Source organism: Oncorhynchus gorbuscha, linkage group LG03 (assembly GCF_021184085.1).
Source record: "Oncorhynchus gorbuscha isolate QuinsamMale2020 ecotype Even-year linkage group LG03, OgorEven_v1.0, whole genome shotgun sequence".
Taxonomy (NCBI): domain Eukaryota; kingdom Metazoa; phylum Chordata; class Actinopteri; order Salmoniformes; family Salmonidae; genus Oncorhynchus; species Oncorhynchus gorbuscha.
This window is the reverse complement of record NC_060175.1, coordinates 95873512-95897618: the sequence shown is the minus strand read 5'-3', so window position 1 is coordinate 95897618 and position 24107 is coordinate 95873512. Positions and strand designations below refer to the sequence as shown.

The 24107-nt window shown below is 43.9% G+C and overlaps 1 protein-coding gene across 4 annotated transcripts in view; it reads left to right on the top strand.

Annotated features, from left to right (window-relative positions):
* The window catches only part of LOC124032305 (rho GTPase-activating protein 4-like), a 40595-nt gene that overhangs the window by 8351 nt on the left and 8137 nt on the right, over positions 1 to 24107 (top strand). For all 4 annotated transcript variants that reach the window (XM_046344598.1, XM_046344600.1, XM_046344599.1 and 1 more), the window contains exons 2-19: positions 5352 to 5441; positions 9094 to 9265; positions 9568 to 9733; positions 12711 to 12773; positions 14620 to 14724; positions 14858 to 14986; positions 17936 to 18157; positions 18606 to 18707; positions 18806 to 19039; positions 19198 to 19282; positions 19913 to 19940; positions 20052 to 20200; positions 20404 to 20481; positions 21538 to 21666; positions 21746 to 21851; positions 22164 to 22391; positions 22471 to 22511; positions 22717 to 22872. In XM_046344598.1, coding sequence (XP_046200554.1) covers positions 5375 to 5441; positions 9094 to 9265; positions 9568 to 9733; positions 12711 to 12773; positions 14620 to 14724; positions 14858 to 14986; positions 17936 to 18157; positions 18606 to 18707; positions 18806 to 19039; positions 19198 to 19282; positions 19913 to 19940; positions 20052 to 20200; positions 20404 to 20481; positions 21538 to 21666; positions 21746 to 21851; positions 22164 to 22391; positions 22471 to 22511; positions 22717 to 22829 — 2217 coding nt within the window. In that variant the 5' untranslated portion in view covers positions 5352 to 5374 and the 3' untranslated portion in view covers positions 22830 to 22872. The remainder of the gene's footprint in view (positions 1 to 5351; positions 5442 to 9093; positions 9266 to 9567; positions 9734 to 12710; positions 12774 to 14619; positions 14725 to 14857; positions 14987 to 17935; positions 18158 to 18605; positions 18708 to 18805; positions 19040 to 19197; positions 19283 to 19912; positions 19941 to 20051; positions 20201 to 20403; positions 20482 to 21537; positions 21667 to 21745; positions 21852 to 22163; positions 22392 to 22470; positions 22512 to 22716; positions 22873 to 24107) is intronic.

The window sequence follows — 24107 nt, the reverse complement described above, 5'->3', positions numbered from 1 at the left end:
TGAGTAATGCAAAATGTGTAAACATTATTAAAGTCACGAGTGTTCCGTTTATTTAAAGTGGCCAATTATTTCAAGTCTCTCTATGTAGGCAACATAGACAGACTGTGCTAGTGATGGCTGTTTTAACAGTCTGATGGTCTTGAGATAGAAGCTGTTTTTCAGTCTCTCGGTACCAGCTTTGATGCAACTGTACAGACCTCACCTTCTGGATGATAGTGGGGTGAACAGGCAGTGGCTTGGGTGGTTGTCCTGATTATCTTTTTGGCCTTTCCTGTGACATCGGGTGCCATAGGTGTCCTGGGAGGCAGGTAGTTTGCCCCCGGTGATGTGTTGTGCAGACCTCACTACCCTCAGGAGAGCCTTACGGTTGTGGGCGGTGCAGTTGCCGTACCAGGCGGTGATACAGCCTGACAGTATGCTCTCAATTGTGCATCTGTAAAAGTTTGTGAGGGTTTTTGGTGACGAACAAATTTGCTTCAGCCTCTTGAGGTTGAAGAGGAGCTGTTGCACCTTCTTCACCATGCTGTCTGTGTGGGTGGGTGGACCATTTCAGTTTGTCTGTGATGTGTACACCGAGGAACTTAACTTTCCACCTCCTCCATTGGTGTCCCATCGATGTGGATCAGGGGGGTGCTCCCTCTGCTGTTTCCTGAAGTCCACGATCATCTCCTTTGTTTTGTTGACATTGGGTGAGAGGTTATTTTCCTGGCACCACACTCTCAGAGCCCTCACCTCCCCCTGGAGGCTGACTCATCGTTGTTGGTAATCAAGCTTACTACTGTTATGTTGTCTGCAAACTTTATGATTGAGTTGGAGGCGTGCATGGCCACGCAGTCATGGGTGAACAGGGAGTACAGGAGGGGACTGAGCACGCACCCTTTTGGGGCCCCAGTTTTGAGGATCAGCAAAGTGGAGGTGTTGATTCCTACATTCACCACCTGGGGGCGGCCGTCAGGAAGTCCAGGACCCAGTTGTACAGGGCAGGATTTAGACCCAGGTCCTCAAGCTTAATGATGAGCTTGGTGGGTACTATGGTGTTGAATGCTGAGCTATAGTCAATGAACAGCATTCTAACATAGGTATTCGTCTTGTCCAGATGGGATAGGGCAGTGTGGGTGCGATTGCATCATCTGTGGACCTATTGGGGCGGAAAGCAAATTGGAGTAGGTCTAGGGTGTCAGGTAGGGTGGAGGTGATATGATCTTTGACTAGTCTCTCAAAAGTACTTCATGATGACATAAGTGAGTTCTACGGGGCGATAGTCATTTAGTTCAGTTACCTTTGCATTCTTGGGAACAGGGACAATGTTGGACATCTTGAAGCAAGTGGGGACAGCAGACTGGGGTAGGGAGAAATTGAATATGTCCATAAACACATCAGACAGCTTGTCTGTGCATGCTCTAAGGACGCAGCTAGGGATGCCGTCTGAGCCAGCAGCCTAGCGAGTGTCGGTGGCACTGTGTTATCATCAAAGTGGGCAAAGAACATGTGTAGCTTGTCTGGGAGCAAGGCGTCATGGCTGGTTTTCCTTTTGTAGTTCGTAATTGTCTGTAGACCCTGCCACATACACTCAGCAAAAAAAGAAACGTCCTCTCACCGTCAACTGCGTTTATTTTCAGCAAATTTAACATGTGTAAACATTTGTATGAATATAACAAGATTGACAAATGAGACATAAACTGAACAAATTCCACAGACATGTGACTAACAGAAATTGAATACTGTGTCCCTGAACAAAGGGGGGTCAAAATCAAAAGTAACATTCAGTATCTGGTGTGGCCACCAGCTGCATTAAGTACTGCAGTGCATCTCCTCCTCATGGACTGCACCAGATTTGCCAGTTCTTGCTGTGAGATGTTACCCCACTCTTCCACCAAGGCACCTTCAAGTTCCCGGATATTTCTGGGGGGGGAGGGCCCTAGCCCTCACTCTCCGATCCAACAAGTCCCAAGCGTGCTCAATGGGATTGAAATCCGGGCTCTTCGCTGGCCATAGCAGAACACTGACATTCCTGTCTTGCAGGAAATCATGCACAGAACGAGCAGTACGGCTGGTGGCATTGTCATGCTGGAAGGTCATGTCAGGATGAGCCTGCAGGAAGGGTACCGCATGAGGGAGGAGTATGTCTCTCCTGTAAACGCACAGCATTGAGATTGCCTGCAATGACAACGAGCTCCGTCCAATGATGCTGTGACACACCGCCCCAGACCATGACGGACCATGACGGACCCTCCACCTCCAAATCAATCCAGCTCCAGAGTACAGGCCTCGGTGTAACGCTCATTCATTCGATGATAAACGCAAATCCGACCATCACCCCTGGTGAGACAAAACTGCGACTCGTCAGTGAAGAGCACCTTCTGCCAGTCCTGTCTGGTCCAGCGACGGTGGGTTTGTGCCCATAGTCGACGTTGTTGCCGGTGATGTCTGGTGAGGACCTGCCTTACAACGGGCCTACAAGCCCACTGTCCAGCCTCTCTCAGCCTATTGCGAACAGTCTGAGCACTGATCATGAATTGTGTGTTCCTGGTGTAACTCGGCAGTTGTTGCCATCCTGTACCTGTCCCGCAGGTGTGACGTTCGGATGTACCGATCCTGTGCAGGTGTTGTAACACGGTCTGCCACTGCAGAGACGATCAGCTGTCCGTCCTGTCTCCCTGTAGTGCTGTTTTAGGCGTCTCACAGTACGGACATTGCAATTTATTTCCCTGGCCACATCTGCAGTCCTCATGCCTCCCTGCAACATGCCTAAGGCACGTTCACGCAGATGAGCAGGGACCCTGGGCATCTTCTTTTGTTTATGGTTCATTGAACAAACATGGGAAACAGTGTTTAAACCCTTTACAATGAAGATCTGTGAAGTCATTTGGATTTTTACGAATTATCTTCCAAAGACAGGGTCCTGAAAAAGGAACGTTTCTTTTTTTGCTGAGTTTACGTCTTGTGTCTGAGCTGTTTTGCGACTCCACTTTGTCTCAATACTGATGTTTCATCTGTTTGATTGTCTTACAGAGAGAATGTTTATATTCTGCCATATTCCCACCATTTCTTTCAGTTTAATATGAATGCTGCCATCTATCTGCGGTTTCTGGTTAGGGTAGGTTTTAATGGTCACAGTGGGTACAGCATCTCCTATACACTTCTTGATGAACTCAGTATCCGTCTCGGTGTACACATCAATATTATTCTCTGAAGCTACCCGGGACACATCCTAATGCGCGTGATCAAAACAATCTTGAAGCGTGGATTCCGATTGGTCATACCAGCGTTGAATATTCCTCAGCACTGGTACTTCTTATTTGAGTTTATGCCTATAAGAAGGGAGGAGCAAAATGGAGTCATGGTCAGATTTGCTGAAAGGAGGGCGGGAGAGGGCCTTACATGCATCCAGGAAATTTGAGTTACAATGTTCAAGTGTTTTTCCAGTGCGAGTGCTAAATGCTGATAGAATTTAGCTAGCCTTTTCCTCAAATTTGCTTTGTTAAAATTGAAATCAATGTGCTTAAACTGATTGTTTTAGTTATGCTAACAAGCTACTCAATTTGTTTTGACAAGTTTTTGAGTGGAGAGGACACATATTTGCTAGTCAGAAAAACAAAACTATTTGTTGTTTGAATTGAACAACGTTATACAGTTGAAACAACTACTTTGAAAATTACACATTTCAGAACTGACAAAGTTTTTGAAATTATATACTAGAGATTTAAGTAGGGTACATTATGCTCCCATCAGTTTCTTGCTCACACTCAAAACCGGCGGCGCAATCTGTAATTTCAAACCATTAACGGACCACTTTAGCTACAATGACATTCTCAGTCATGGTTACATAAGCTTTTTACTTGTTACTTTTTACATGTAGTTGTTTATCGTCCTTCTTTAAATGCACTAGCTAAAGTCGCTCTGGATAAAAGTGTCTGACCAAAATGTAAATGTAAAAATTAACTGTTGCAAATACTGAGTATTATTCTAATGAGCTCCACCCCCCCTAAAATAAGTTGAAGTCATCTTGATATTTTCAGTTAACACTACTGTTATGTTGCTTCAGTTGATTTGACTTGAGTAAACAAGTCGTTCTTCGCTGATTTAATTTCATAAGTTAAAACGACTGAAATGACTGCAACACTTAACAAAGAGCTGCAGTTAGTTTCAGAATAAGTAGCAAGGAATGTTAGTTCTAAATATTTCCAGAACTAAAAGCATTGTATTTGGGACAAATCATTCACTAAACCCTAAACCTCAATTACATCTAGTAATGAATAATGTGGAAATTGAGCAGGTTGAGGTGACTAAACTGCTTGGAGTAACCCTGGATTGTAAACTGTCATGATCAAAACATTTTGATTCAACAGTTGCTAAGATTGGGAGAAGTCTGGCCATAATAAGCACTGCTCTGCCTTCTTAACAACACTATCAACAATGCCGGTCCTACAGGCCCTGGTTTTGTCGCACCTAGACTACTGTTCAGTTGTGTGGTCAAGTGCCACAAAGAGGGACTTGGGAAAATTACAATGGTCTCAGAACAGGGCAGCACGGCTGGCCCTTAAAAGTACACGGAGAGCTAACATTATTGACATGCATGTCAATCTCTCCTGGCTCAAAGTGGAAGAGAGATTGACTTCATCATTACTTGTTTTTCGAAGAGGTGTTGACAAGCTGAATGTACCGTTTAAAATACTAGCGCACAGCTCGGACACCCATACATACGCCACAAGACATGCCACCAGAGGTCTCTTCACAGTCCCCAAGTCCAGAACAGACTATGGAAGGCGCACAGTACTACATGGAACTCTATTCCACATCAGGCAGTAAAAAGCAGGTAGAAATGCACCTTATGGAACAACGGGGACTGTGAAGAGACACACACACAGGTACAGACACATGCATACGCACACATTGGGATATCGTTGTATGGTGGGATTGAACATTTTGTGTTGTGGATATGTGGTGGTGTAGGGATGTTATATGATGTACTGTCTTATCTTTAGCTCATTCAGTACAAACATAGTTCACTGTTTTATCTGTTGTTTTATATGTAATGTGGGTCCTTTGGTGTGTTTGGACCCCAGGAAGAGTATCTGCTGCCTTGGCAGCAGCTAATGGGGATCCCTAATAAATACAAATAGAAAACGTAACATTTATTTAGCACATTTAGTTGACTTGACTAGATAAAACGAGTCATTTTGACTGGATCTCAATATATATATATATATATATTTACAGTGTACTCCAATAAGCATGGGTACAGAGAATAAGGCTTTTGTCATGAACTAGGTGATAAGCTGCAGTAACGTTCCAGGTCAAACTATTGTAGAAAAACTTGTGAAATGATTGATATCTCTTCTTTGCAACAGAGTTTCATCCTGTCGGAGCAACAATGACATCACATGTGAAGCTCAGAAAAGAGAGAGTTGGAGCTGTGGACTATGACACACAAATCAAAGGTAGGGGAAGTCCTTGATGTTTTTATCCTCTTACATTACTTTACTGCACAGCCAGTGAAGATTTTAGCATGTAAATCTTGGTGGGGCAAACTCACCAATTATTTTTGTTGATGCATGCCAGCAATGCCACTACACCATAGAACACTAAACAATACATTAATTGTACTTAAACAAATGTGGTTTCTACTGACAATTGAGGGAACGATGAGCGGATAAGAGGCATTCCGTCATTTCGATGAAGACATTAATGAGCGAGCTAAGACAGACGTAGTCAATATAACTATATGTACAGCGACAGAATGCAGAACATGCTGCTCTTACAGTATTTTGCCTGTACACCAAGTCAGAACTGGAGAATAAATAAAGGGGGCTTATAAGCAGACAATGAAACCTCTTACAATATTAGATGATGACATTTTTCAAAAACAGGTTATAGGCTACATGATTCCAAGATGGCGTAACAGTCAGACGTCTTTGTCTTGTCTTGTCCCATGTATATATCCTTTATATATTTTTCTTCGCATTCTTTTAAATATTTTTCCTAAACCTCTGCCATGCTGCCAAACACACCCTCGTAAAACTGACCATCCTACTGATCCTTGACTTCGGCGATGTCATTTAAAAATAGCCTCCAACACTGTACTCAGCAAATTGGATGCAGTCTATCACAGTGCCATCATACTACCCACCTGTGCGATCTCGTAGGCTGACCCTCGCTTCATACAAGTCTCGCTTCTTACAAGTCCCTGCTAGGTAAAGCCCAGCCTTATCTCAGCTCACTGGTCACCATAGTAGCACCCACCCATAGCACACGCTCCAGCAGGTATATCTCACTGGTCAGCTGTCAGAGCAGCTCACAGATCACTGCACCTGTACATAGCTCGTCTGTAAATAGCCCATCCAATCTATACTGTATAGGTGCCAGGCGCACTGGTTTGAGTGTGTCAAGAACTGCAATGCTGCTAGGTTTTTCACGCTCAACAGTTTGTGTTTATCAAGAATGGTCCACCACCCAAAGGACATCCAGCCAACTTGACACAACTGTGGGAAGCATTGGAATCAACATGAGCCAACATCCCTGTGGAATGTTTTCAACACCTTGTAGAGTCAACAAGGACCAGCATCCCTGTGGAACGCTTTCAACACCTTGTAGAGTCAACATGGACCAACATCCCTGTGGAACGCTTTCAACACCTTGTAGAGTCAACATGGGCCAACATCCCTGTGGAACGCTTTCAACACCTTGTAGAGTCAACAAGGACCAGCATCCCTGTGGAACGCTTTCAACACCTTGTAGAGTCAACAAGGACCAGCATCCCTGTGGAACGCTTTCAACACCTTGTAGAGTCAACAAGGACCAGCATCCCTGTGGAACGCTTTCAACACCTTGTAGAGTCAACATGGACCAACATCCCTGTGGAACGCTTTCAACACCTTGTAGAGTCCATGCCATGTTTGCCTTCAGGCGTTTTTGAGGGCAAAATGGGTGCAACTCAATATTAGTAAGGTGTTCCTCATGTTTTTTACGCTTGGTGTAGATCCAAGAAGAAACGCTGGAGTGGCAAGCGAAGAGTCAAGATCTGAACCGCATCCAAAACCTATGGCAAGATCTGAAAACAAGAAGGCCCACCCACTGTTAAAGCTCCCAATCCACCGCTTTATTGACAACGTTTCCATCCCAAACGGATCTTCGTCAGGTCGAACAGAAAAAGATCTGAAAACAGCAGTTGGTGGAGGGCTCCTCTCAAACATTGAATAATTAGAGTGGTTTGCTGTTGAAGAGGGGCCAAATTGTCAGTAGAAAGGTGCTGTAAGCACATTGATGGCTACAAGAAGAGTTTATCTGCAGATATCTTGGCCAAAGGCCATGCAACCAAGTACTAGCTCTGGGGTTGCAATAATTTTGTCCATGGCATTTGTCTTTATTTTCTAAATTACTTATAAAATTAGTTCTGCGATGTTGAAAATCCAATAACAAGGTTATTTTAACTTATTTGAGAAGAAATAGTGAATAATTCACGAAAAGTGCCAATATATTTGGCTGCAACTGTATACATCTATCTCCTTACCAATTTTTATTTCCCTTTCTCTCTCTCCCATCTCTCCATCCCTTTCCCTTTCTCTCTCCATCTCTCCATCCCTTTCTCTCTCCATCCCTTTCTCTCTCCATCTCTCCATCCCTTTCCCTTTCTCTCTCTCCCATCTCTCCATCCCTTTCCCTTTCTCTCTCCATCCCTTTCCCTTTCTCTCTCCATCTCTCCATCCCTTTCTCTCTCCATCCCTTTCTCTCTCCATCTCTCCATCCCTTTCTCTCTCCATCCCTTTCCCTTTCTCTCTCTCCCATCTCTCCATCCCTTTCCCTTTCTCTCTCTCCCATCTCTCCATCCCTTTCCCTTTCTCTCCCATCTCTCCATCCCTTTCCCTTTCTCTCTCCATCTCTCCATCCCTTTCTCTCTCCATCTCTCCATCCCTTTCTCTCTCCATCTCTCCATCCCTTTCTCTCTCCATCTCTCCATCCCTTTTCTCTCCATCTCTCCATCCCTTTCTCTCTCCATCTCTCCATCCCTTTCCCTTTGTCTCTCCATCCCTTTCCCTTTGTCTCTCCATCTCTCCATCCCTTTGTCTCTCCATCTCTCCATCCCTTTCTCTCTCCATCTCTCCATCCCTTTCTCTCTCCATCTCTCCATCCCTTTCTCTCTCCATCTCTCCATCCCTTTCTCTCTCCATCTCTCCATCCCTTTCTTTCTCCATCTCTCCATCCCTTTCTTTCTCCATCTCTCCATCCCTTTCTTTCTCCATCTCTCCATCCCTTTCTTTCTCCATCTCTCCATCCCTTTCTTTCTCCATCTCTCCATCCCTTTCTTTCTCCATCTCTCCATCCCTTTCTTTCTCCATCTCTCCATCCCTTTCTCTCTCCATCTCTCCATCCCTTTCTCTCTCCATCTCTCCATCCCTTTCTCTCTCCATCTCTCCATCCCTTTCTCTCTCCATCTCTCCATCCCTTTCTCTCTCCATCTCTCCATCCCTTTCTCTCTCCATCTCTCCATCCCCTTCTCTCTCCATCTCTCCATCCCCTTCTCTCTCCATCTCTCCATCCCCTTCTCTCTCCATCTCTCCATCCCCTTCTCTCTCCATCTCTCCATCCCCTTCTCTCTCCATCTCTCCATCCCCTTCTCTCTCCATCTCTCCATCCCCTTCTCTCTCCATCTCTCCATCCCCTTCTCTCTCCATCTCTCCATCCCCTTCTCTCTCCATCTCTCCATCCCCTTCTCTCTCCATCTCTCCATCCCCTTCTCTCTCCATCTCTCCATCCCCTTCTCTCTCCATCTCTCCATCCCCTTCTCTCTCCATCTCTCCATCCCTTTCTCTCTCCATCTCTCCATCCCCTTCTCTCTCCATCTCTCCATCCCTTTCTCTCTCCATCTCTCCATCCCTTTCTCTCTCCATCTCTCCATCCCTTTCTCTCTCCATCTCTCCATCCCCTTCTCTCTCCATCACTTTCCCTTTCTCTCTCATCTCTCCATCCCTTTCCCTTTCTCTCTCCCATCTCTTTCCCTTTCTCTCTCCCTTTCTCTCTCACTCTCTCCCTCCCCCTCTCTCGCTTTCTTCTCTCACTCTTTGTCTGTATCTCTCTCTCCGCTCCCACCCCCAGAGGTGCGTTGTCAGTTGGTGGACCAGTTGAAGGTTTTGGATCTGCAGTTGGAGCAGAAATCTCAGCAGCTTCAGGATCTGACAGACTACCTGCGTAGACGCAGTGAGATAGAAGGAGAGTACGCACGCTCGCTGGACAAATTGGCCGAGAGGTTTACCTCCAAAATCAAAAGGTAAGTTGCTCACAGATATGTTTGTGCTATTTCTGTTAGTGTTATTCCAACTCATTGAGTTGGCAGCACAGCACAAACAGATATGGGACCAGGCTAGAGTTGATATGGCTTTGTGTTTCTGAAACTACTCTCATGCGTGCTAGCAATTACATAGGGCTGGTTTCCCAGACACAGATTAAGCCTATTCCTGAACTAAAAAAGATGTTTTTACATTTCCCATTCTAGTTTTTTCCATTCTAGTAACTAGAGTGGTTCATTTCTATGGTTAAAACATGTCCCTTCCCTGTGCCTCTATCTTTCAGGAAGGAGCCTGGCAGTGGTCAGTCTGTGGCCCAGTGTTGGCTGGTCCTGCTGGCTCAGACCAGACAGGAGAGCAAAGACCACAGTGGTGTGAGTGACAGCTGTAGCACCACCCTCACCCAGCCCCTCACACACTCTCTGGAGATCACACAGCGCCTGGCCAAGAGGGTACTGCTCTATCTTCATTTGATTCATTTAGCCAGGATAGTCCACTCAGTTACACTGTTTTCTAATGAGTCCTGGGGAATCTTATCTATCTCTATTCTGTCTCTCTCTATTCTGTCTCTCCTATCTCTCTATTGTCTCTTTCTGTTCTGTCTCTTCTAGAATAGAATATGTCTATTCTCTCTGTCTCTATTCTATCTGTCTTTATTATCTCTATTCTATCTCTACCTCTATTCTATATACAGTGCCTTGCGAAAGTATTCGGCCCCCTTGAACTTTGCAACCTTTTGCCACATTTCAGGCTTCAAACATAAAGATATAAAACTGTATTTTTTTTGTGAAGAATCAACAACAAGTGGGACACAATCATGAAGTGGAACGACATTTATTTGATATTTCAAACTTTTTTAACAAATCAAAAACTGAAAAATTGGGCGTGCAAAATTATTCAGCCCCTTTACATTTAGTGCAGCAAACTCTCTCCAGAATGTCTCTCTCCAGAAACTCTCTGTATATGTCTCTGTTCTATATGTCTCTATTCTATCTCTGTCTTTATTCTGTCTCTATTATATCTCTGTCTCTATTCTCTCTTTCTATATTCTATAGCTATTGTCTCTATTCTATTGTCTCTTCTGTCTTTATTCTCTCTATTCTGTCTATTCTGTCTCTCTATTGTCTCTATTCTGTCTCTCTCTATTGTCTCTCTCTATTCTCTGTTACTATTCTATTGTCTCTATTGTCTCCATTCTATCTCTGTCTATATTAGAGGTCGACCGATTATGATTTTTCAACCCCGATACCGATACTGATTATTGGAAGACCAAAAAAGCCGATACTGATTAATCGGACAATTTTATTTATTTATTTTTATTTGTAATAATGACAATTACAACAATACTGAATGAACACTTATTTTAACTTCATATAATACATAAATAAAATCAATTTGGCCTCAAGTAGATAGTGAAACATGTTCAATTTGGTTTAAATAATGCAAAAACAGTGTTGGAGAAGAATGTAAAAGTGCAATATGTGCTATTGAAGAAAGCTAACGTTTCAGTTCCTTTCTCAGAACATGAGAACATATGAAAGCTGGTGGTTGCTTTTAACATGAGTCTTCAATATTCCCAGGTAAGAAGTTTTAGGTTGTAGTTATTATAGGAATTATAGGACTATTTCCCTCTATACCATTTGTATTTCATTAACCTTTGACTATTGGATGTTCTTATAGGCACTTTAGTATTGCCAGTGTAACAGTATAGCTTCCGTCCCTCTCCTCGCTCCTCCCTGGGCTCGAACCAGCAACACAACGACAATTAGCGCGCGCTAACTAGCTAGCCATTTCACTTCGGTCACACCAGCCTCGTCTTGGGAGTTGATAAGCTTGAAGTCATAAACAGCGCAATGCTTGACACACAACGAAGAGTTGCTGTCAAAATGCACGAAAGTTCTGTTTGAATGAATGTTTATGCGCCTGATTCTGCCTACCACCGCTCAGTCAGATACTTAGATGCTTGTATGCTCAGTCAGATACTTAGATGCTTGTATGCTCAATTAGATTATATGCAACTCAGGACACACTAGATAATATCTAGTAATATCATCAACCATGTGTAGTTAACTAGTGATTATGATTGGTTGTTTTTTATAAGATAAGTTTAATGCTAGCTAGCAACTTACCTTGGCTTACTGCATTCGCGTAACAGTCAGTCTCCTTGTGGAGTGCAACGCGAGAGAGGCAGGTCATTATTGCGTTGGACTCATTAACTGTAAGGTTGCAAGTTTGGATCCCCCGAGCTGACAAGGTGTAAATCTGTCATTCTGCCCCTGAACAAGGCAGTTAACCCACCGTTCCTAGGCCGTTGAAATCGGCCCTAATTAATCGGCCATTCCGATTAATCGGTCGACCTCTAGTCTATATTCTATAACTGTCTCTACTGTCTCTATTCTATATCTATTGCCTCTATTCTGTCTCTTATGTCTCTGTTTGATCTCTGTTCTATCGCTTTCTCAATTCCTTCTCTATTCTATATCTATCTGTCCGTCTCTTCTATATGTCTTCATTCTATCTCTGTCTCTATTCTCTCTTTCTCTATTCTATATCTATTGTCTCTATCTGTCTCTAATGTCTATTCTATATCTATCTCTAGTTTGTCTCTATTATATATATATATATATATATGTCTCTATTCTGTCTCTGTTCTATATTTATGGTCTCGATTCGCTGTCTTTATTCTGTCTGTTTTGTATAGATTATATCCCTGTCTCTATCTATTCTATATCTGTCTCTATTATATATTTGTCTTTATTCTATTTATCTCTATTCTCTCTGTCTCTATTCTATATGTATTGTCTCTATTCTGTATCTCTTCTGTCTCTATTCTATCTCTGTCTCTATTTGTCTCTATTCTATATCTATGTCTATTCTATCTCTGTCTCTATTAAATAGAATAAAGACAGAGAAGAATATATAATAGAGACAGAGATAGAATAGATATAGAATAGACAATAGAGACAGAGATATAATAGAGACAGAATAAAGAGAAACAGAAGAGACAGAGAGAAAAAATAAAGACATAGTTGAAACAATAGATATAGAATAGAGACAGAGAATAGAGACAAATAGAAAAGCGACATAAATAGAATAGACAGAAGAATGTCGCTTTTCTATTTGTCTCTATTCTCTCGGTCTCTATTCTATATCTATTGTTTCAACTCTGTCTTTATTTTTTCTATCTCTGTCTCTTCTGTTTCTATTTATTCTGTCTCTATTATATCTCTGTCTCTATTGTCTATTCTATATCTGTATATTGTCTATTCTATATCTGTATCTATTCTATCTCTGTCTCTATTATATATTTGTCTCTATTCTGTCCCTGTCTCTATTCTGTATCTATCTCTATTCTATATCTGTTGTCGCTGTTCTATCTCTGTCTCTATTATATCTATCTAACTTATTGGTTGGTCTCTATATTTCCAGACTAAAGATGTCTGTAGCCAGTTACAGGATGGGCTGTTGAAGGTCACCACAGAGCTACAGACAGTAAGTCTGACATGTTTGACAAGTTCAGGAAACAGACACCATGCTAGAAAACTAAATATGGCATATTTAAAAATAATAATACACTGCTCAAAAAAATAAAGGGAACACTTAAACAACACAACGTAACTCCAAGTCAATCACACTTCTGTGAAATCAAACTGTCCACTTAGGAAGCAACACTGATTGACAATACATTTCACATGCTGTTGTGCAAATGGAATAGACAACAGGTGGAAATTCTGCAGGTGGTGACCACAGACCACTTATCAGTTCCTACGCTTCCTGGCTGATGTTTTGGTCACTTTTGAATGCTGGCGGTGCTTTCACTCTAGTGGTAGCATGAGACGGAGTCTACAACCCACACAAGTGGCTCAGGTAGTGCAGCTCATCCAGGATGGAACATCAATGCGAGCTGTGGCAAGAAGGTTTGCTGTGTCTGTCAGCGTAGTGTCCAGAGCATGGAGGCGCTACCAGGAGACAGGCCAGTACATCAGGAGACGTGGAGGAGGCCGTAGGAGGGCAACAACCCAGCAGCAGGACCGCTACCTCCGCCTTTGTGCAAGGAGGAGCAGGAGGAGCATTGCCAGAGCCCTGCAAAATGACCTCCAGTGGGCCACAAATGTGCATGTCTGCTCAAACAGTCAGAAACAGACTCCATGAGGGTGGTGTGAGGGCCTGACGTCCACAGGTGGGGGTTGTGCTTACAGCCCAACACCATGCAGGACGTTTGGCATTTGTCAGAGAACACCAAGATTGGCAAATTCGCCCCTGGCACCCTGTGCTCTTCACAGATGAAAGCAGGTTCACACTGAGCACATGTGACAGACGTGGCAGAGTCTGGAGACGCCGTGGAGAACGTTCTGTTGCCTGCAACATTCTCCAGCATGACCGGTTTGGCGGTGGGTCAGTCATGGTGTGGGTGGTATTTCTTTGGGGGGCCGCACAGCCCTCCATGTGCTCGCCAGAGGTAGCCTGACTGCCATTAGGTACCGAGATGAGATCCTCAGACCCCTTGTGAGACCATATGCTGGTGCGGTTGGCCCTGGGTTCCGCCTAATGCAAGACGATGCTAGACCTCATGTGGCTGGAGTGTGTCAGCAGTTCCTGCAAGAGGAAGGCATTGATGCTATGGACTGGTCCGCCCGTTCCCCAGACCTGAATCCAATTGAGCACATCTAGGACATCATGTCTCGCTCCATCCACCAACATTGCACCACAGACTGTCCAGGAGTTGGCGGATGCTTTAGTCCAGGTCTGGGAGGACATCCCTCAGGAGACCATCCGCCACCTCATCTGGAGCATGCCCAGGCGTTGTAGGGAGGTCATACAGGTACGTAGAGGCCACACACACTACTGAGCCTCATTTGGACTTGTTTTAAGGACATTACATCAAAGTTGGATCAGCCTGTAGTGTGGTTTTCCACTTTACTTTTGAGTGTGACTCCAAATCCAGACCTCCATGGGTTGATAAATGTGATTTCCATTGATAATTTTTGTGATTTTGTGGTCAGCACATTCAACTATGTAAAGAAAAAAGTATTTAATAAGAATATTTCATTCATTCAGATCTAGGATGTGTTATTTTAGTGTTCCGTTTATTTTTTTGAGCAGTATAAAAGGATATGGTGGTATGTAAAATAGTCGTCTCGATATTTGCGTGATGTGGCGTGTTGATGGATGTTCTCTCTCTTTGTGTGTGTGTGTGTGTGTGTGTGTGTGTGTGTGTGTGTGTGTGTGTGTGTGTGTGTGTGTGTGTGTGTGTGTGTGTGTGTGTGTGTGTGTGTGTGTGTGTGTGTGTGTGTGTGTGTGTGTGTGTGTGTGTGTGTGTGTGTGTGTGTGTCTAAAGGCGTGGCGGACCTACTATCAGTACCACTCAGAGTATGAGTCTGCAGAGGGAAAGTTGAAGGAAGCAGAGAAACAGAAGCAAGGAGCTTCTAAAAAGATTGAGAAAGTAAACTCTTCTTCTCTGAAAAACACTCCTCGCATCCCTTTTTATAGTCTAAATGAGTTCAAGTATGGATATATGTGTGTATGTGTACATGTGTTTACTGTTTGTGTCCTCCTTCATTCCTATGTGTTTCCAGAGACAGTGTAAAGTGCAGGAGATCCAGCTGAAGTGCACTAAGGCTCGTAATGACTACCTTCTCAATCTGGCTGCTGCCAACGCTTCCATGAACAAGTACTATCTCCAAGACCTCTCCTCACTCATGGACGTAAGTGCTGCTTCACAGCCACTGACTGTGTGTCAACTGTGTCTCTGTCTCTGGAAGTGTCTAACACAGTCACCATTGTCTTAATAACCTTTCACTGCAGTTGGCTAAATAATATGGTCACATAGTGTTTGTTAAGCAAAAGTATACACCTCACACGCATGGTTATGGGCTTAAGAAATGAACACACCTGTACCATGTCAGATATAGAGTTGAAATGTAGTTGTACTACATTTTAAGTTTGCATCCCATTACACTTTATATACACAGTACATTTGGAAAGTATTCAGACCATTTGACCTTTTTCCACATTTTGTTATGTTAGCCTTTTTCAAAAATGTATTATATTGGGGTTTTTCCTTATCAATCTACATACAATACATGATGACAAAGCAGAAACATGTTTTTAGAAATTTTACAAAAATGAATTCAAAAACTTAAATGTCACATTTACATAAGTATTCAGACCCTTTACTCAGTACTTTGTTGAAGAACGTTTGGCAGCAATTACAGCCTTGTCTTCTTGGGTATGGCACTACAAGCTTGGCACACCTGTATTTGGGGAGTTTCTCCCATTCTTCTCTGCAGATCCTCTCAAGCTCTGTTAGGTTGGATGGGGAGTGTCGCTGCACAGCTATTTTCAGGTCTCTCCAGAGATTTTCAATCAGGTTCAATTCCGGGCTCTGGCTGGGCCACTCAAGGACATTTAGAGACTTGTCCTGAACTGTCTTTGCTGTGTGCTTATGGTCGTTGTCCTGTTGGAAGGTGAAACTTCACCCCAGTCTGAGATCCTGAGCGCTCTGGAGCAGAGATCAAGGAACTCTCTGTACTTTGCTCCGTTCATCGATCCTGACTAGTCTCCTAGTCCCTGCCACCGAAAAATATCCCCACTGCATGATGCAGCCACCACCATGCTTCACCATAGTGATGGTGCCCGGTTTCTTCAAGACGGGACGCTTGGCATTCAGGTCAAAGAGTTCAAACTTGGTTTCATCAGACCAGAGAATCTTGTTTCTCATGGTCAAGAGTCTTTAGGTGCCTTTTGGCAAACTCCAACGGGCTGTCATGTGCCTTTTACTGAGGAGTGACTTCCATCTGGCCCCTTTACCATAAAGCCCTGATTGGTGGAGTGCTGCAGAGATGGTTGTCCTTCTGGAAGGTTCTCCCATCTCACAGAGGAACTTTGGAGATCTGTTAGAGTGACCATTGGATTCTCGGTCACATCCCTGACAAGAGTACTACCCTGAGTAAATTGTCTATTGTCTTAACCTGTGTAACTGAACTTAACATTGGTAGAATAAGAAAGACACTTAAAACGAAAGCCAAACATTTAATTACATGGAACTCACAACTATACACTGTAACGGAAAACTGTCAATTATACAGTAATTTGGAGTATTATCAATAGTAAAATACAGTAATTTGGAGTATTATCAATCGTAAAATACAGTAACATTTTACTGCAGCATACTGTACATTTTGGTGCATTGTGGGAAAAGGTTGTGGTCGGGGAAATAATTTCTGTATTTGGAACGGTACTGTAATTCCACCCCACAGAATGCAGTACCGTACTTACTGTATCTCTGTAGTGCCAATTCTGACTCCCTGAGTCTGAATGCTGTACCAATTTAAGTCCTATGTGTTTATAGAGCCTTGTCAATTTAACATGTATAGGTGGCAGATTGGAATGGCAACAAGTCTTAAACCTAATGGTTGAGCATTTCACCATGCTCTTCTGGTCTGTTTTGCCCTGTTGTCGCTGCCTGTGCTGAAGCCTTTGTTAAGCCCTCTAGAAGTGAAAGTGATATAAAACACCAAATATTCATTAATATGCTGTAATGTGTTAACATGTCACCTAGCAGCCAACCTGCTTGCACCAATCCCTTGTAATTATAGTAAAATACTGTGAAATACAACCCCCTCCACTCAAATAAATTGTATTCATTCATCCAAATCAAATCAAATGTTATTGGTTAAATACGTGTGATTAGCAGATGTTATTGCAGGTGTAGCGAAATGCTTGTGCTTCTAGCTCTGACAGTGCAGTAATAAGTCATATCTAACAATTACACAACATATACCCAATACACACACATCTAAGTAGGTATGAATTAATACTATATACATATATGAATGGGCAATGTCAGAGCAGAACTGACTAAGATACAGTAGTATAGAATACAGTATATACATATGAGATGACTAATGCCAGATATGTAAACATTATTAAAGTGACTAGTGCTCCATTTCTTAAAGTGGCCAGTGATATCTAGTCTATGTCTATAGGCAGCAGCCTCTAATGTGCTAGTGATGGCTATTTAACAGTCTGATGGCCTTGAGATAGAAGCTGTTTTTCAGTCTCTCCGTTGGGACCGATTCATTCTGATTATGGTAACATTTACTTTTTCACAGTATAACACAGTACATTTTACAGTATTACAGTACATTTTACTACTGTGTGATTATAAGACAGTACTTGCTTTGATAGTGTATTTATATTACAGGAGGTCTACCGTAATATGAAATACAGCCTTTTACTTGCTACAGCTGCATGTATATTACTGTCAAATTCATGGCAACATTACATTTGACATTGTCATTTAGCAGACTGTCTGATACAGAGGACTTACAGGAGTAATTAGGGTTAAGTGCCTTTCTCAAGGGCACATTGACAAATGTTTCACTTAGACTGCTCTGGGATTCAAACCAGCAACCTTTCGGTTACTGGCACAACGCTCTTAACCGCCAGGCTACCTGTCTCCAGCAACCCCTTTACAGTGTTCACATAATATGGTTAGAACAGAATCAATACAGTACAACCCCTTTACAGTGTTCACATAATATGGTTAGAACAGAATCAATACAGTACAACCCCTTTACAGTGTTCACATAATATGGTTATAACAGAATCAATACAGTACAACACCTGCAACAGTTCCATCTCTCCCTCAGTGTTCAGACATTGGCTACCACCTTTCTCTGTCCCGTGTGCTACGCTCCTACCTGTCCAGCCGCTCCCGGGCCCAGCAGAACCTGAGTGGAGGGCTGCAGCAGCTCCACACTGCTGTGTCTGGACTGGACCAGATTCAGGACAGAGACTACCTGCTACAGACTCACACCAACACCTTCTGTCTACCCCTCCGCTTCCACTACCAGCCACGCGAGGGAGACCAGGTAGACTACGTGGGGTGGGGAGTGTCTGTGTGCTTTTATTTTCTGTAACTATGTTTAAGAATGTGTGGGTTGTGTACGTGGATGTCATGTGTCTTTGCTTCCACCTGTCCGATATCACCTGATTCTCATCTGTGCCTGTCGCTGTGCCTCTGTCTGTCCCTCTGTTTGTCCCTCTGTTTGTCCCTCTGTCTGTCCCTCTGTCTGTCCCTCTGTCTGTCCCTCTGTCTGTCCCTGTGCCTGTCCCTCTGTCTGTCCCTGTGCCTATACCTCTGTCTGTCCCTGTGCCTGTGTCTGTCCCTCTGTCTGTCCCTGTGCCTGTCCCTCTGTCTGTCCCTGTGCCTGTGTCTGTCCCTCTGTCTGTCCCTGTGCCTATACCTCTGTCTGTCCCTGTGCCTGTGTCTGTCCCTCTGTCTGTCCCTGTGCCTGTCCCTCTGTCTGTCCCTGTCAGGTGTGTGAGGTGAGTGCAGAACAGGAGATTAGGTGTGAGATGGAGACCAGGTTCCAACAGCTGCAGTCAAAGCTCACCGGGTTCACTCAGGAAACAGAGGAGGTACAGTCCAGTCCAATCAATCACATTTATAAAGCCTTTTTTCATCAACACTCATATTGGAAAATTGATTGGATTAAGTTGACACTCCATCCTCCCAGGCAGGTAAGAAGCTCCAGATGGCCCGCTCTGCCCTGCTAGAAGGTATCAGTGATGATGACCTGGATCCTCCACCCTCCAGCAACCAGACCCAGGGCTCACAGGTCCATCTCCAGTTCCTGTCTCAGAGCCAAGGTCAGGGGGGAAGCAGTGAGAGCCTGGCCAGCAGCAGTAGCAGACCCAGTCTTGCCAGACGGAGAGCCAACCTGCAGGAGACCGAGACACTCTACTGTGCTGTGAGTCATTATTACACTGACCTACACATAAGGGTCAGTCCAACAGTAGTTCACTATAATAGTGGTGATGATGTAATTAATGATGAGAATGAAATACAAGTAGATGATGATGAACATTTTCATCATCATGAAGAGTTGTGTTTTATATCTTCCCTCAGAACGTGAAGGAGTATCTCTGTAAAAGCTCTCTGGTATCTAAACTACAGGCGAAACATGATCTGCTTAAAGTGGCGGTTGAGAAAGGTACTACACTAACTACTTCTGTAATAAACACAACTGTTCAACATGACTTCTAGCCCCATCAGGGCAGTACCCAGGCTTGGAGTTTTATTAAGGTCTGGAAGGGGGTAGCTGTGGGGTCATTCTCCGAGTCGTTTCTTTGTTTGTTTAGGGGATGTCTGTAGACACGGTAGGCGTCGTGGGATGTTTTAAAAATGGCCTTTTGCAAACACACTGTCAGCAGCGTGTCTAGTAGACTAGTTGAGTCCGGAGCCGACTCAGAGCTGGGCTAGTTCGTGTCACGTCTCAGGCCCTCATCCTGTTCACCGAGAGGGCGGAGACAGCCGTTTGAGAGGGGGGTGAATGTGCTGCTAAAAAGGCAAATCCAGGGGAGGCCGGCGAACATAACGAACAAACCACTGTTCATGATTCCACTCGTTCACAATGAGGCCGGCGAACTTAACGAACAAACCACTGTTCATGATTCCACTCGTTCACAAAGAGACAGGCGAACTTAACGAACAAACCACTGTTCATGATTCCACTCGTTCACAAAGAGACAGGCTCGATTACAACCCAAGTGTCATTGTGGCCATTTATTTTCTAAAATATAGCTGTTGTTATCTTAATCATTGCTTCTTCTTCCCTTCCTAGCTGAACCAACCAATGGTCATCAGACCAGGTAGAGTTACATTCTACTGTAAGGCCTTTATAACTGCCTCATAAGAGTGACATAACAGTTTAGTGCACTGTGCTACACTCATCTGACTAGAGGTGTCTCCACCCCCTCCAGGAAGTTATTGCGTGTGAGGAGTAAGAGTCAACCCGGTGTCCAGTACACCCACAAACTCTTCACCGGAGACATGCTCTCCTTCATACAGGCATCAGGACAGGAGATACCTATAGTGGTGGAAAGCTGCATTCGCTTCATCAACCTTAACGGTGAGGCATTGAAACAGCCCAGTAGAACATACCTTATCATCTTAGCTTGATACATATCCATCCTGATACTATGTGGAACATGTTCCGGCCAGAACATGCACCTGGAACAAGACGCTCTGCTGTTGCACTGTAGTGTACATTACAAACAACAAATGTACTGTGTATTTGTCAATGTCTTCATGTCAATCCATCCCATACTGTAGGTCTCCACCATGAGGGTATCTTCAGAGTACCAGGGTCTCAGGGGAAGGTCAACAGTCTGAGAGATGCCTTTGAGCGAGGTAGTCCTGTCTGCTGTCTGCTCTCCCTGTCTGCTGTCCTCGTCTGCTCTCCCTGTTTCCTGTCTGCTGTTTCCTGTCTGCTGTCCCTGTCACCTCTTTATCTCTGGTCTGCTGTCTCTGTTCTGCTGTCTGCTGTCTCCGTTCTGCTGTCCCATGTCTTCTGTCACTGTCTCCGGTCTACTGTCCCTGTCTCCTGCCTGTTGTCCCTGTCTCCTGCCTGTTGTCCCTGTCTCCTGCCTGTTGTCCCTGCCTGTTGTCCCTGTCTCCTGCCTGTTGTCCCTGTCTCCTGCCTGTTGTCCCTGTCTCCTGCCTGCTGTTCCTGTCTCCTGTTTTTGTCTTCTGTCTGCTCTCCCGGTCTGCTGTCCCTGTCTTCTGCCTGCTGTCCCTGTCTTCTGCCTGCTGTCCCTGTCTTCTGCCTGCTGTCTCCTGTCAGCTGTCTCCTGCCTGCTGTCCCTGTCTCCTGTTTTTGTCTTCTGTCTGCTCTCCCGGTGTGCTGTCTAGACTGCTGTCCTGGTCTGTTGTCCCTGTCTCCTGCCTGCTGTCCCTGTCTCCTGTCAGCTGTCTCCTGTCTGCTGTCTCCTGTCTGCTGCTCTAGCTTTATTTAGTGCAGACCTGGGTTCAACAAGTTGCTCTTCTTTTTCAAATACTTTATTATATTGTATTGTGTACATATTCTACCACAACCAGTTATTACTATGCATTTTTTATTTACTTATATTTTTGATTTGACGTTTGATTATTATTGATATTAATACTGAACTGTTGAGGAGAACTTGCAAGTAAGTGTTCCTCTGCACCGGTTATACCTGCTGTATCCTGTGTATGGGATGAATAAACTTTGTTTTGATTTAGCTGGCCTGGCACAATGGAACCAATGTTATAGCCCCAAAAATGCAAACCCAGGCAGGCTCAATTGAACACACAAAGTATTTTAAAGAAAACAAATCAAGTACTATTTGAACCCAGGTCTGGTATCTATCTAGTGAAGCCATAGTCCTGTGTTGTAGTGTTGATCATTAATAATGGTGGGCAGTGTGCCCTGGGCGTTCCCTGCAGGAGAGGACCCTGTGGCAGACAGCAGGTGTGACTTGGACTCTGTAGCAGGAGTATTGAAACTCTACTTTAGAACCCTGGAAAACCCTCTCTTTCCTCAGGACAGCACTGCTCAGCTCCTGGAGTACGCACGTAAGTCTGTGCATGTGTATATTGTGTAGGTTTTCATATGCTTTTCCTTTTCATCTCTTTCTTTGTTGTACCCTTCCAGAGATTGACAACGAGACGGAGAGAGCAACTAAACTCAAATCAGTCATCTCCTCCTTTCCACCACCTGTCAGCACCGTCATGAGATACCTCTTTGCATTCCTCCATCAGTGAGTATCTCTGCTCAAACACTTTGGTTTGGGGAACATATACTGCACTGTATGTCCAAGTCAAGTGCTTTGTCATTGTCAAGGGGAACTAACCATAAACTTACCAGAAAGCTGTCTGTTCAGAGAAGAGGAAGTCAAGGAACCTCCGAGAGAACCAGATGTTTTCTTTCCTAAAACAAAGTTAGGTTGCGTCCCAGATAGCACCCTGTTCCCGATATAGTGCACTACTTTTGACCAGGCCGTGTCTGAGTCCAGCAGTAAACTGTCAGATTTCAGCTCTGATTATTTTGTTTTTATCCCCCCCCCCCCCAGTGTGTCTCAGTACAGCGACGAGAACATGATGCAGCCCTATAACCTGGCTGTGTGCTTCGGCCCCAGTCTGCTACGAGGGGCGCAGGATGATGATGTCGTTACCCTGCAGCCTCAGATCAACTCCCTGGTGAAGAGCATCATCTTGCAGCACGAGAGCATCTTCCCAAGCCTGGCCGAGCTACAGGGACCAATGTATGAGAAATGCATGACGCTGCAGCAAGACGACTGGTGAGAGACAACACGCGGATAGATAGACAGCGATATAGACACACACACATGATGGTGATGGTCTGTGTTTATTTTGCAGTGAGGAGGGAGAAGGGGATTCAGAACACCACAGTAAAGAAGGTAAAAGGTTGTTATCTTCATCGTTGTGTGTTTTGAGAATCAATCATTTGACTCTTGAGATATTGTTTGTCCCATCTATGCTTTATGAGAAACATTTTTCAACTATGGATGGAAACTATCCAGCTGGCTAAATCTGACACATTTACAGAAATGTTGATTGATGTGCATTGTCTCAGTCAAATAAATGTAATAACTCTTGATCCAGAGCCTGAGTCAAAGAGGGAGCGATCTCGAGCCAACAGCAGCTGCAGTTCAAGACAGACCCCAGTAGGGGGCACTGTGACCCCTGGAGGAAAGTTCACCTTACAGTCCCCATAACCCCACAGGGATGGCCCCTCTCCCCCGGATACATAAGCAAAGAGTAAGTACCATCAAAGATACTTCGGTAACACTACATTTTAAATGGTCCTTATTAAATAAGTAATTACACTGTAACAAGTATTGTAGTTTATCGTAATAATTCATAGTACCCTGTACTAACAACATGCAACTGGTGGTAATTGTAACAATGAATTCTTGTTACCATGTTTGTTTCTGATAGCATCCCAACGCACCATTTTTCAGCCTGCGCTAACCATGTTAGAAGTGGTAGCCAATAGAAAACAAACCACTTTGCTGTAAAGGGCTCTGGAGTCTGATGCCCAGGTCCAGCTTTTGTTTGAAATGCATGGAAGCTTATCAGTGTCATGGCAAAAATAAGGGGTTTACATCCAAAATGTGTTTAAATTGTTATAACATTTAACGGTGCATTTGACCTGGATAGCAACAGTAGCTAAGGACGACCGGGCTTGACAATCGGTGAATTACTTTGTTAAGCGTCAATCAAACATCTTTAACACATGAATAAATAAATGACGGCTAAAATTGTGAGATGGTCAGTCAGTGCTTGCCAAATTGTGAGATGGTCAGTCAGTGCTTGCCAAATTGTGAGATGGTCAGTCAGTGCTTGCCAAATTGTGAGATGGTCAGTCAGTGCTTGTCCAAATTGTGAGATGGTCAGTCAGTGCTTGCCCAAATTGTGAGATGGTCAGTCAGTGCTTGCCAAATTGTGAGATGGTCAGTCAGTGCTTGCCAAATTGTGAGATGGTCAGTCAGTGCTTGCCAAATTGTGAGATGGTCAGTCAGTGCTTGCCAAATTGTGAGATGGTCAGTCAGTGCTTGCCAAATTGTGAGATGGTCAGTCAGTGCTTGCCAAATTGTGAGCGTTCTTGGTTGAATAATGGTTTATAAATTCACTTAAAATGGTCAACCTCTTATTTCATCATGTAACCTAGCAAGGTTTTTTTTATGGTTGAAGAATTTTCTTTTGGGTGGGATGCATTGGAGCACTTATTTATTTATTCTAGAAATTAAGGCATCACATCAAGATCTCCACAACGTGCTCGAAATAACGACTTCAAACTCATACTGGCAGTGTGCAAAGAACCCAGATCAAGTAGAAGGTTATGTGCATAAGATGATTGTCGCAAAATAAATAAAATGTTGTGGAGGAGACAAAAACGTCCACAAAGGAGAGATAAGGTAGGTTTCCAATGCCATTTGTTTTGCTTTTTGGGATACATAAATTGTGCTGGTGTAACAGTATAATTTTAAACC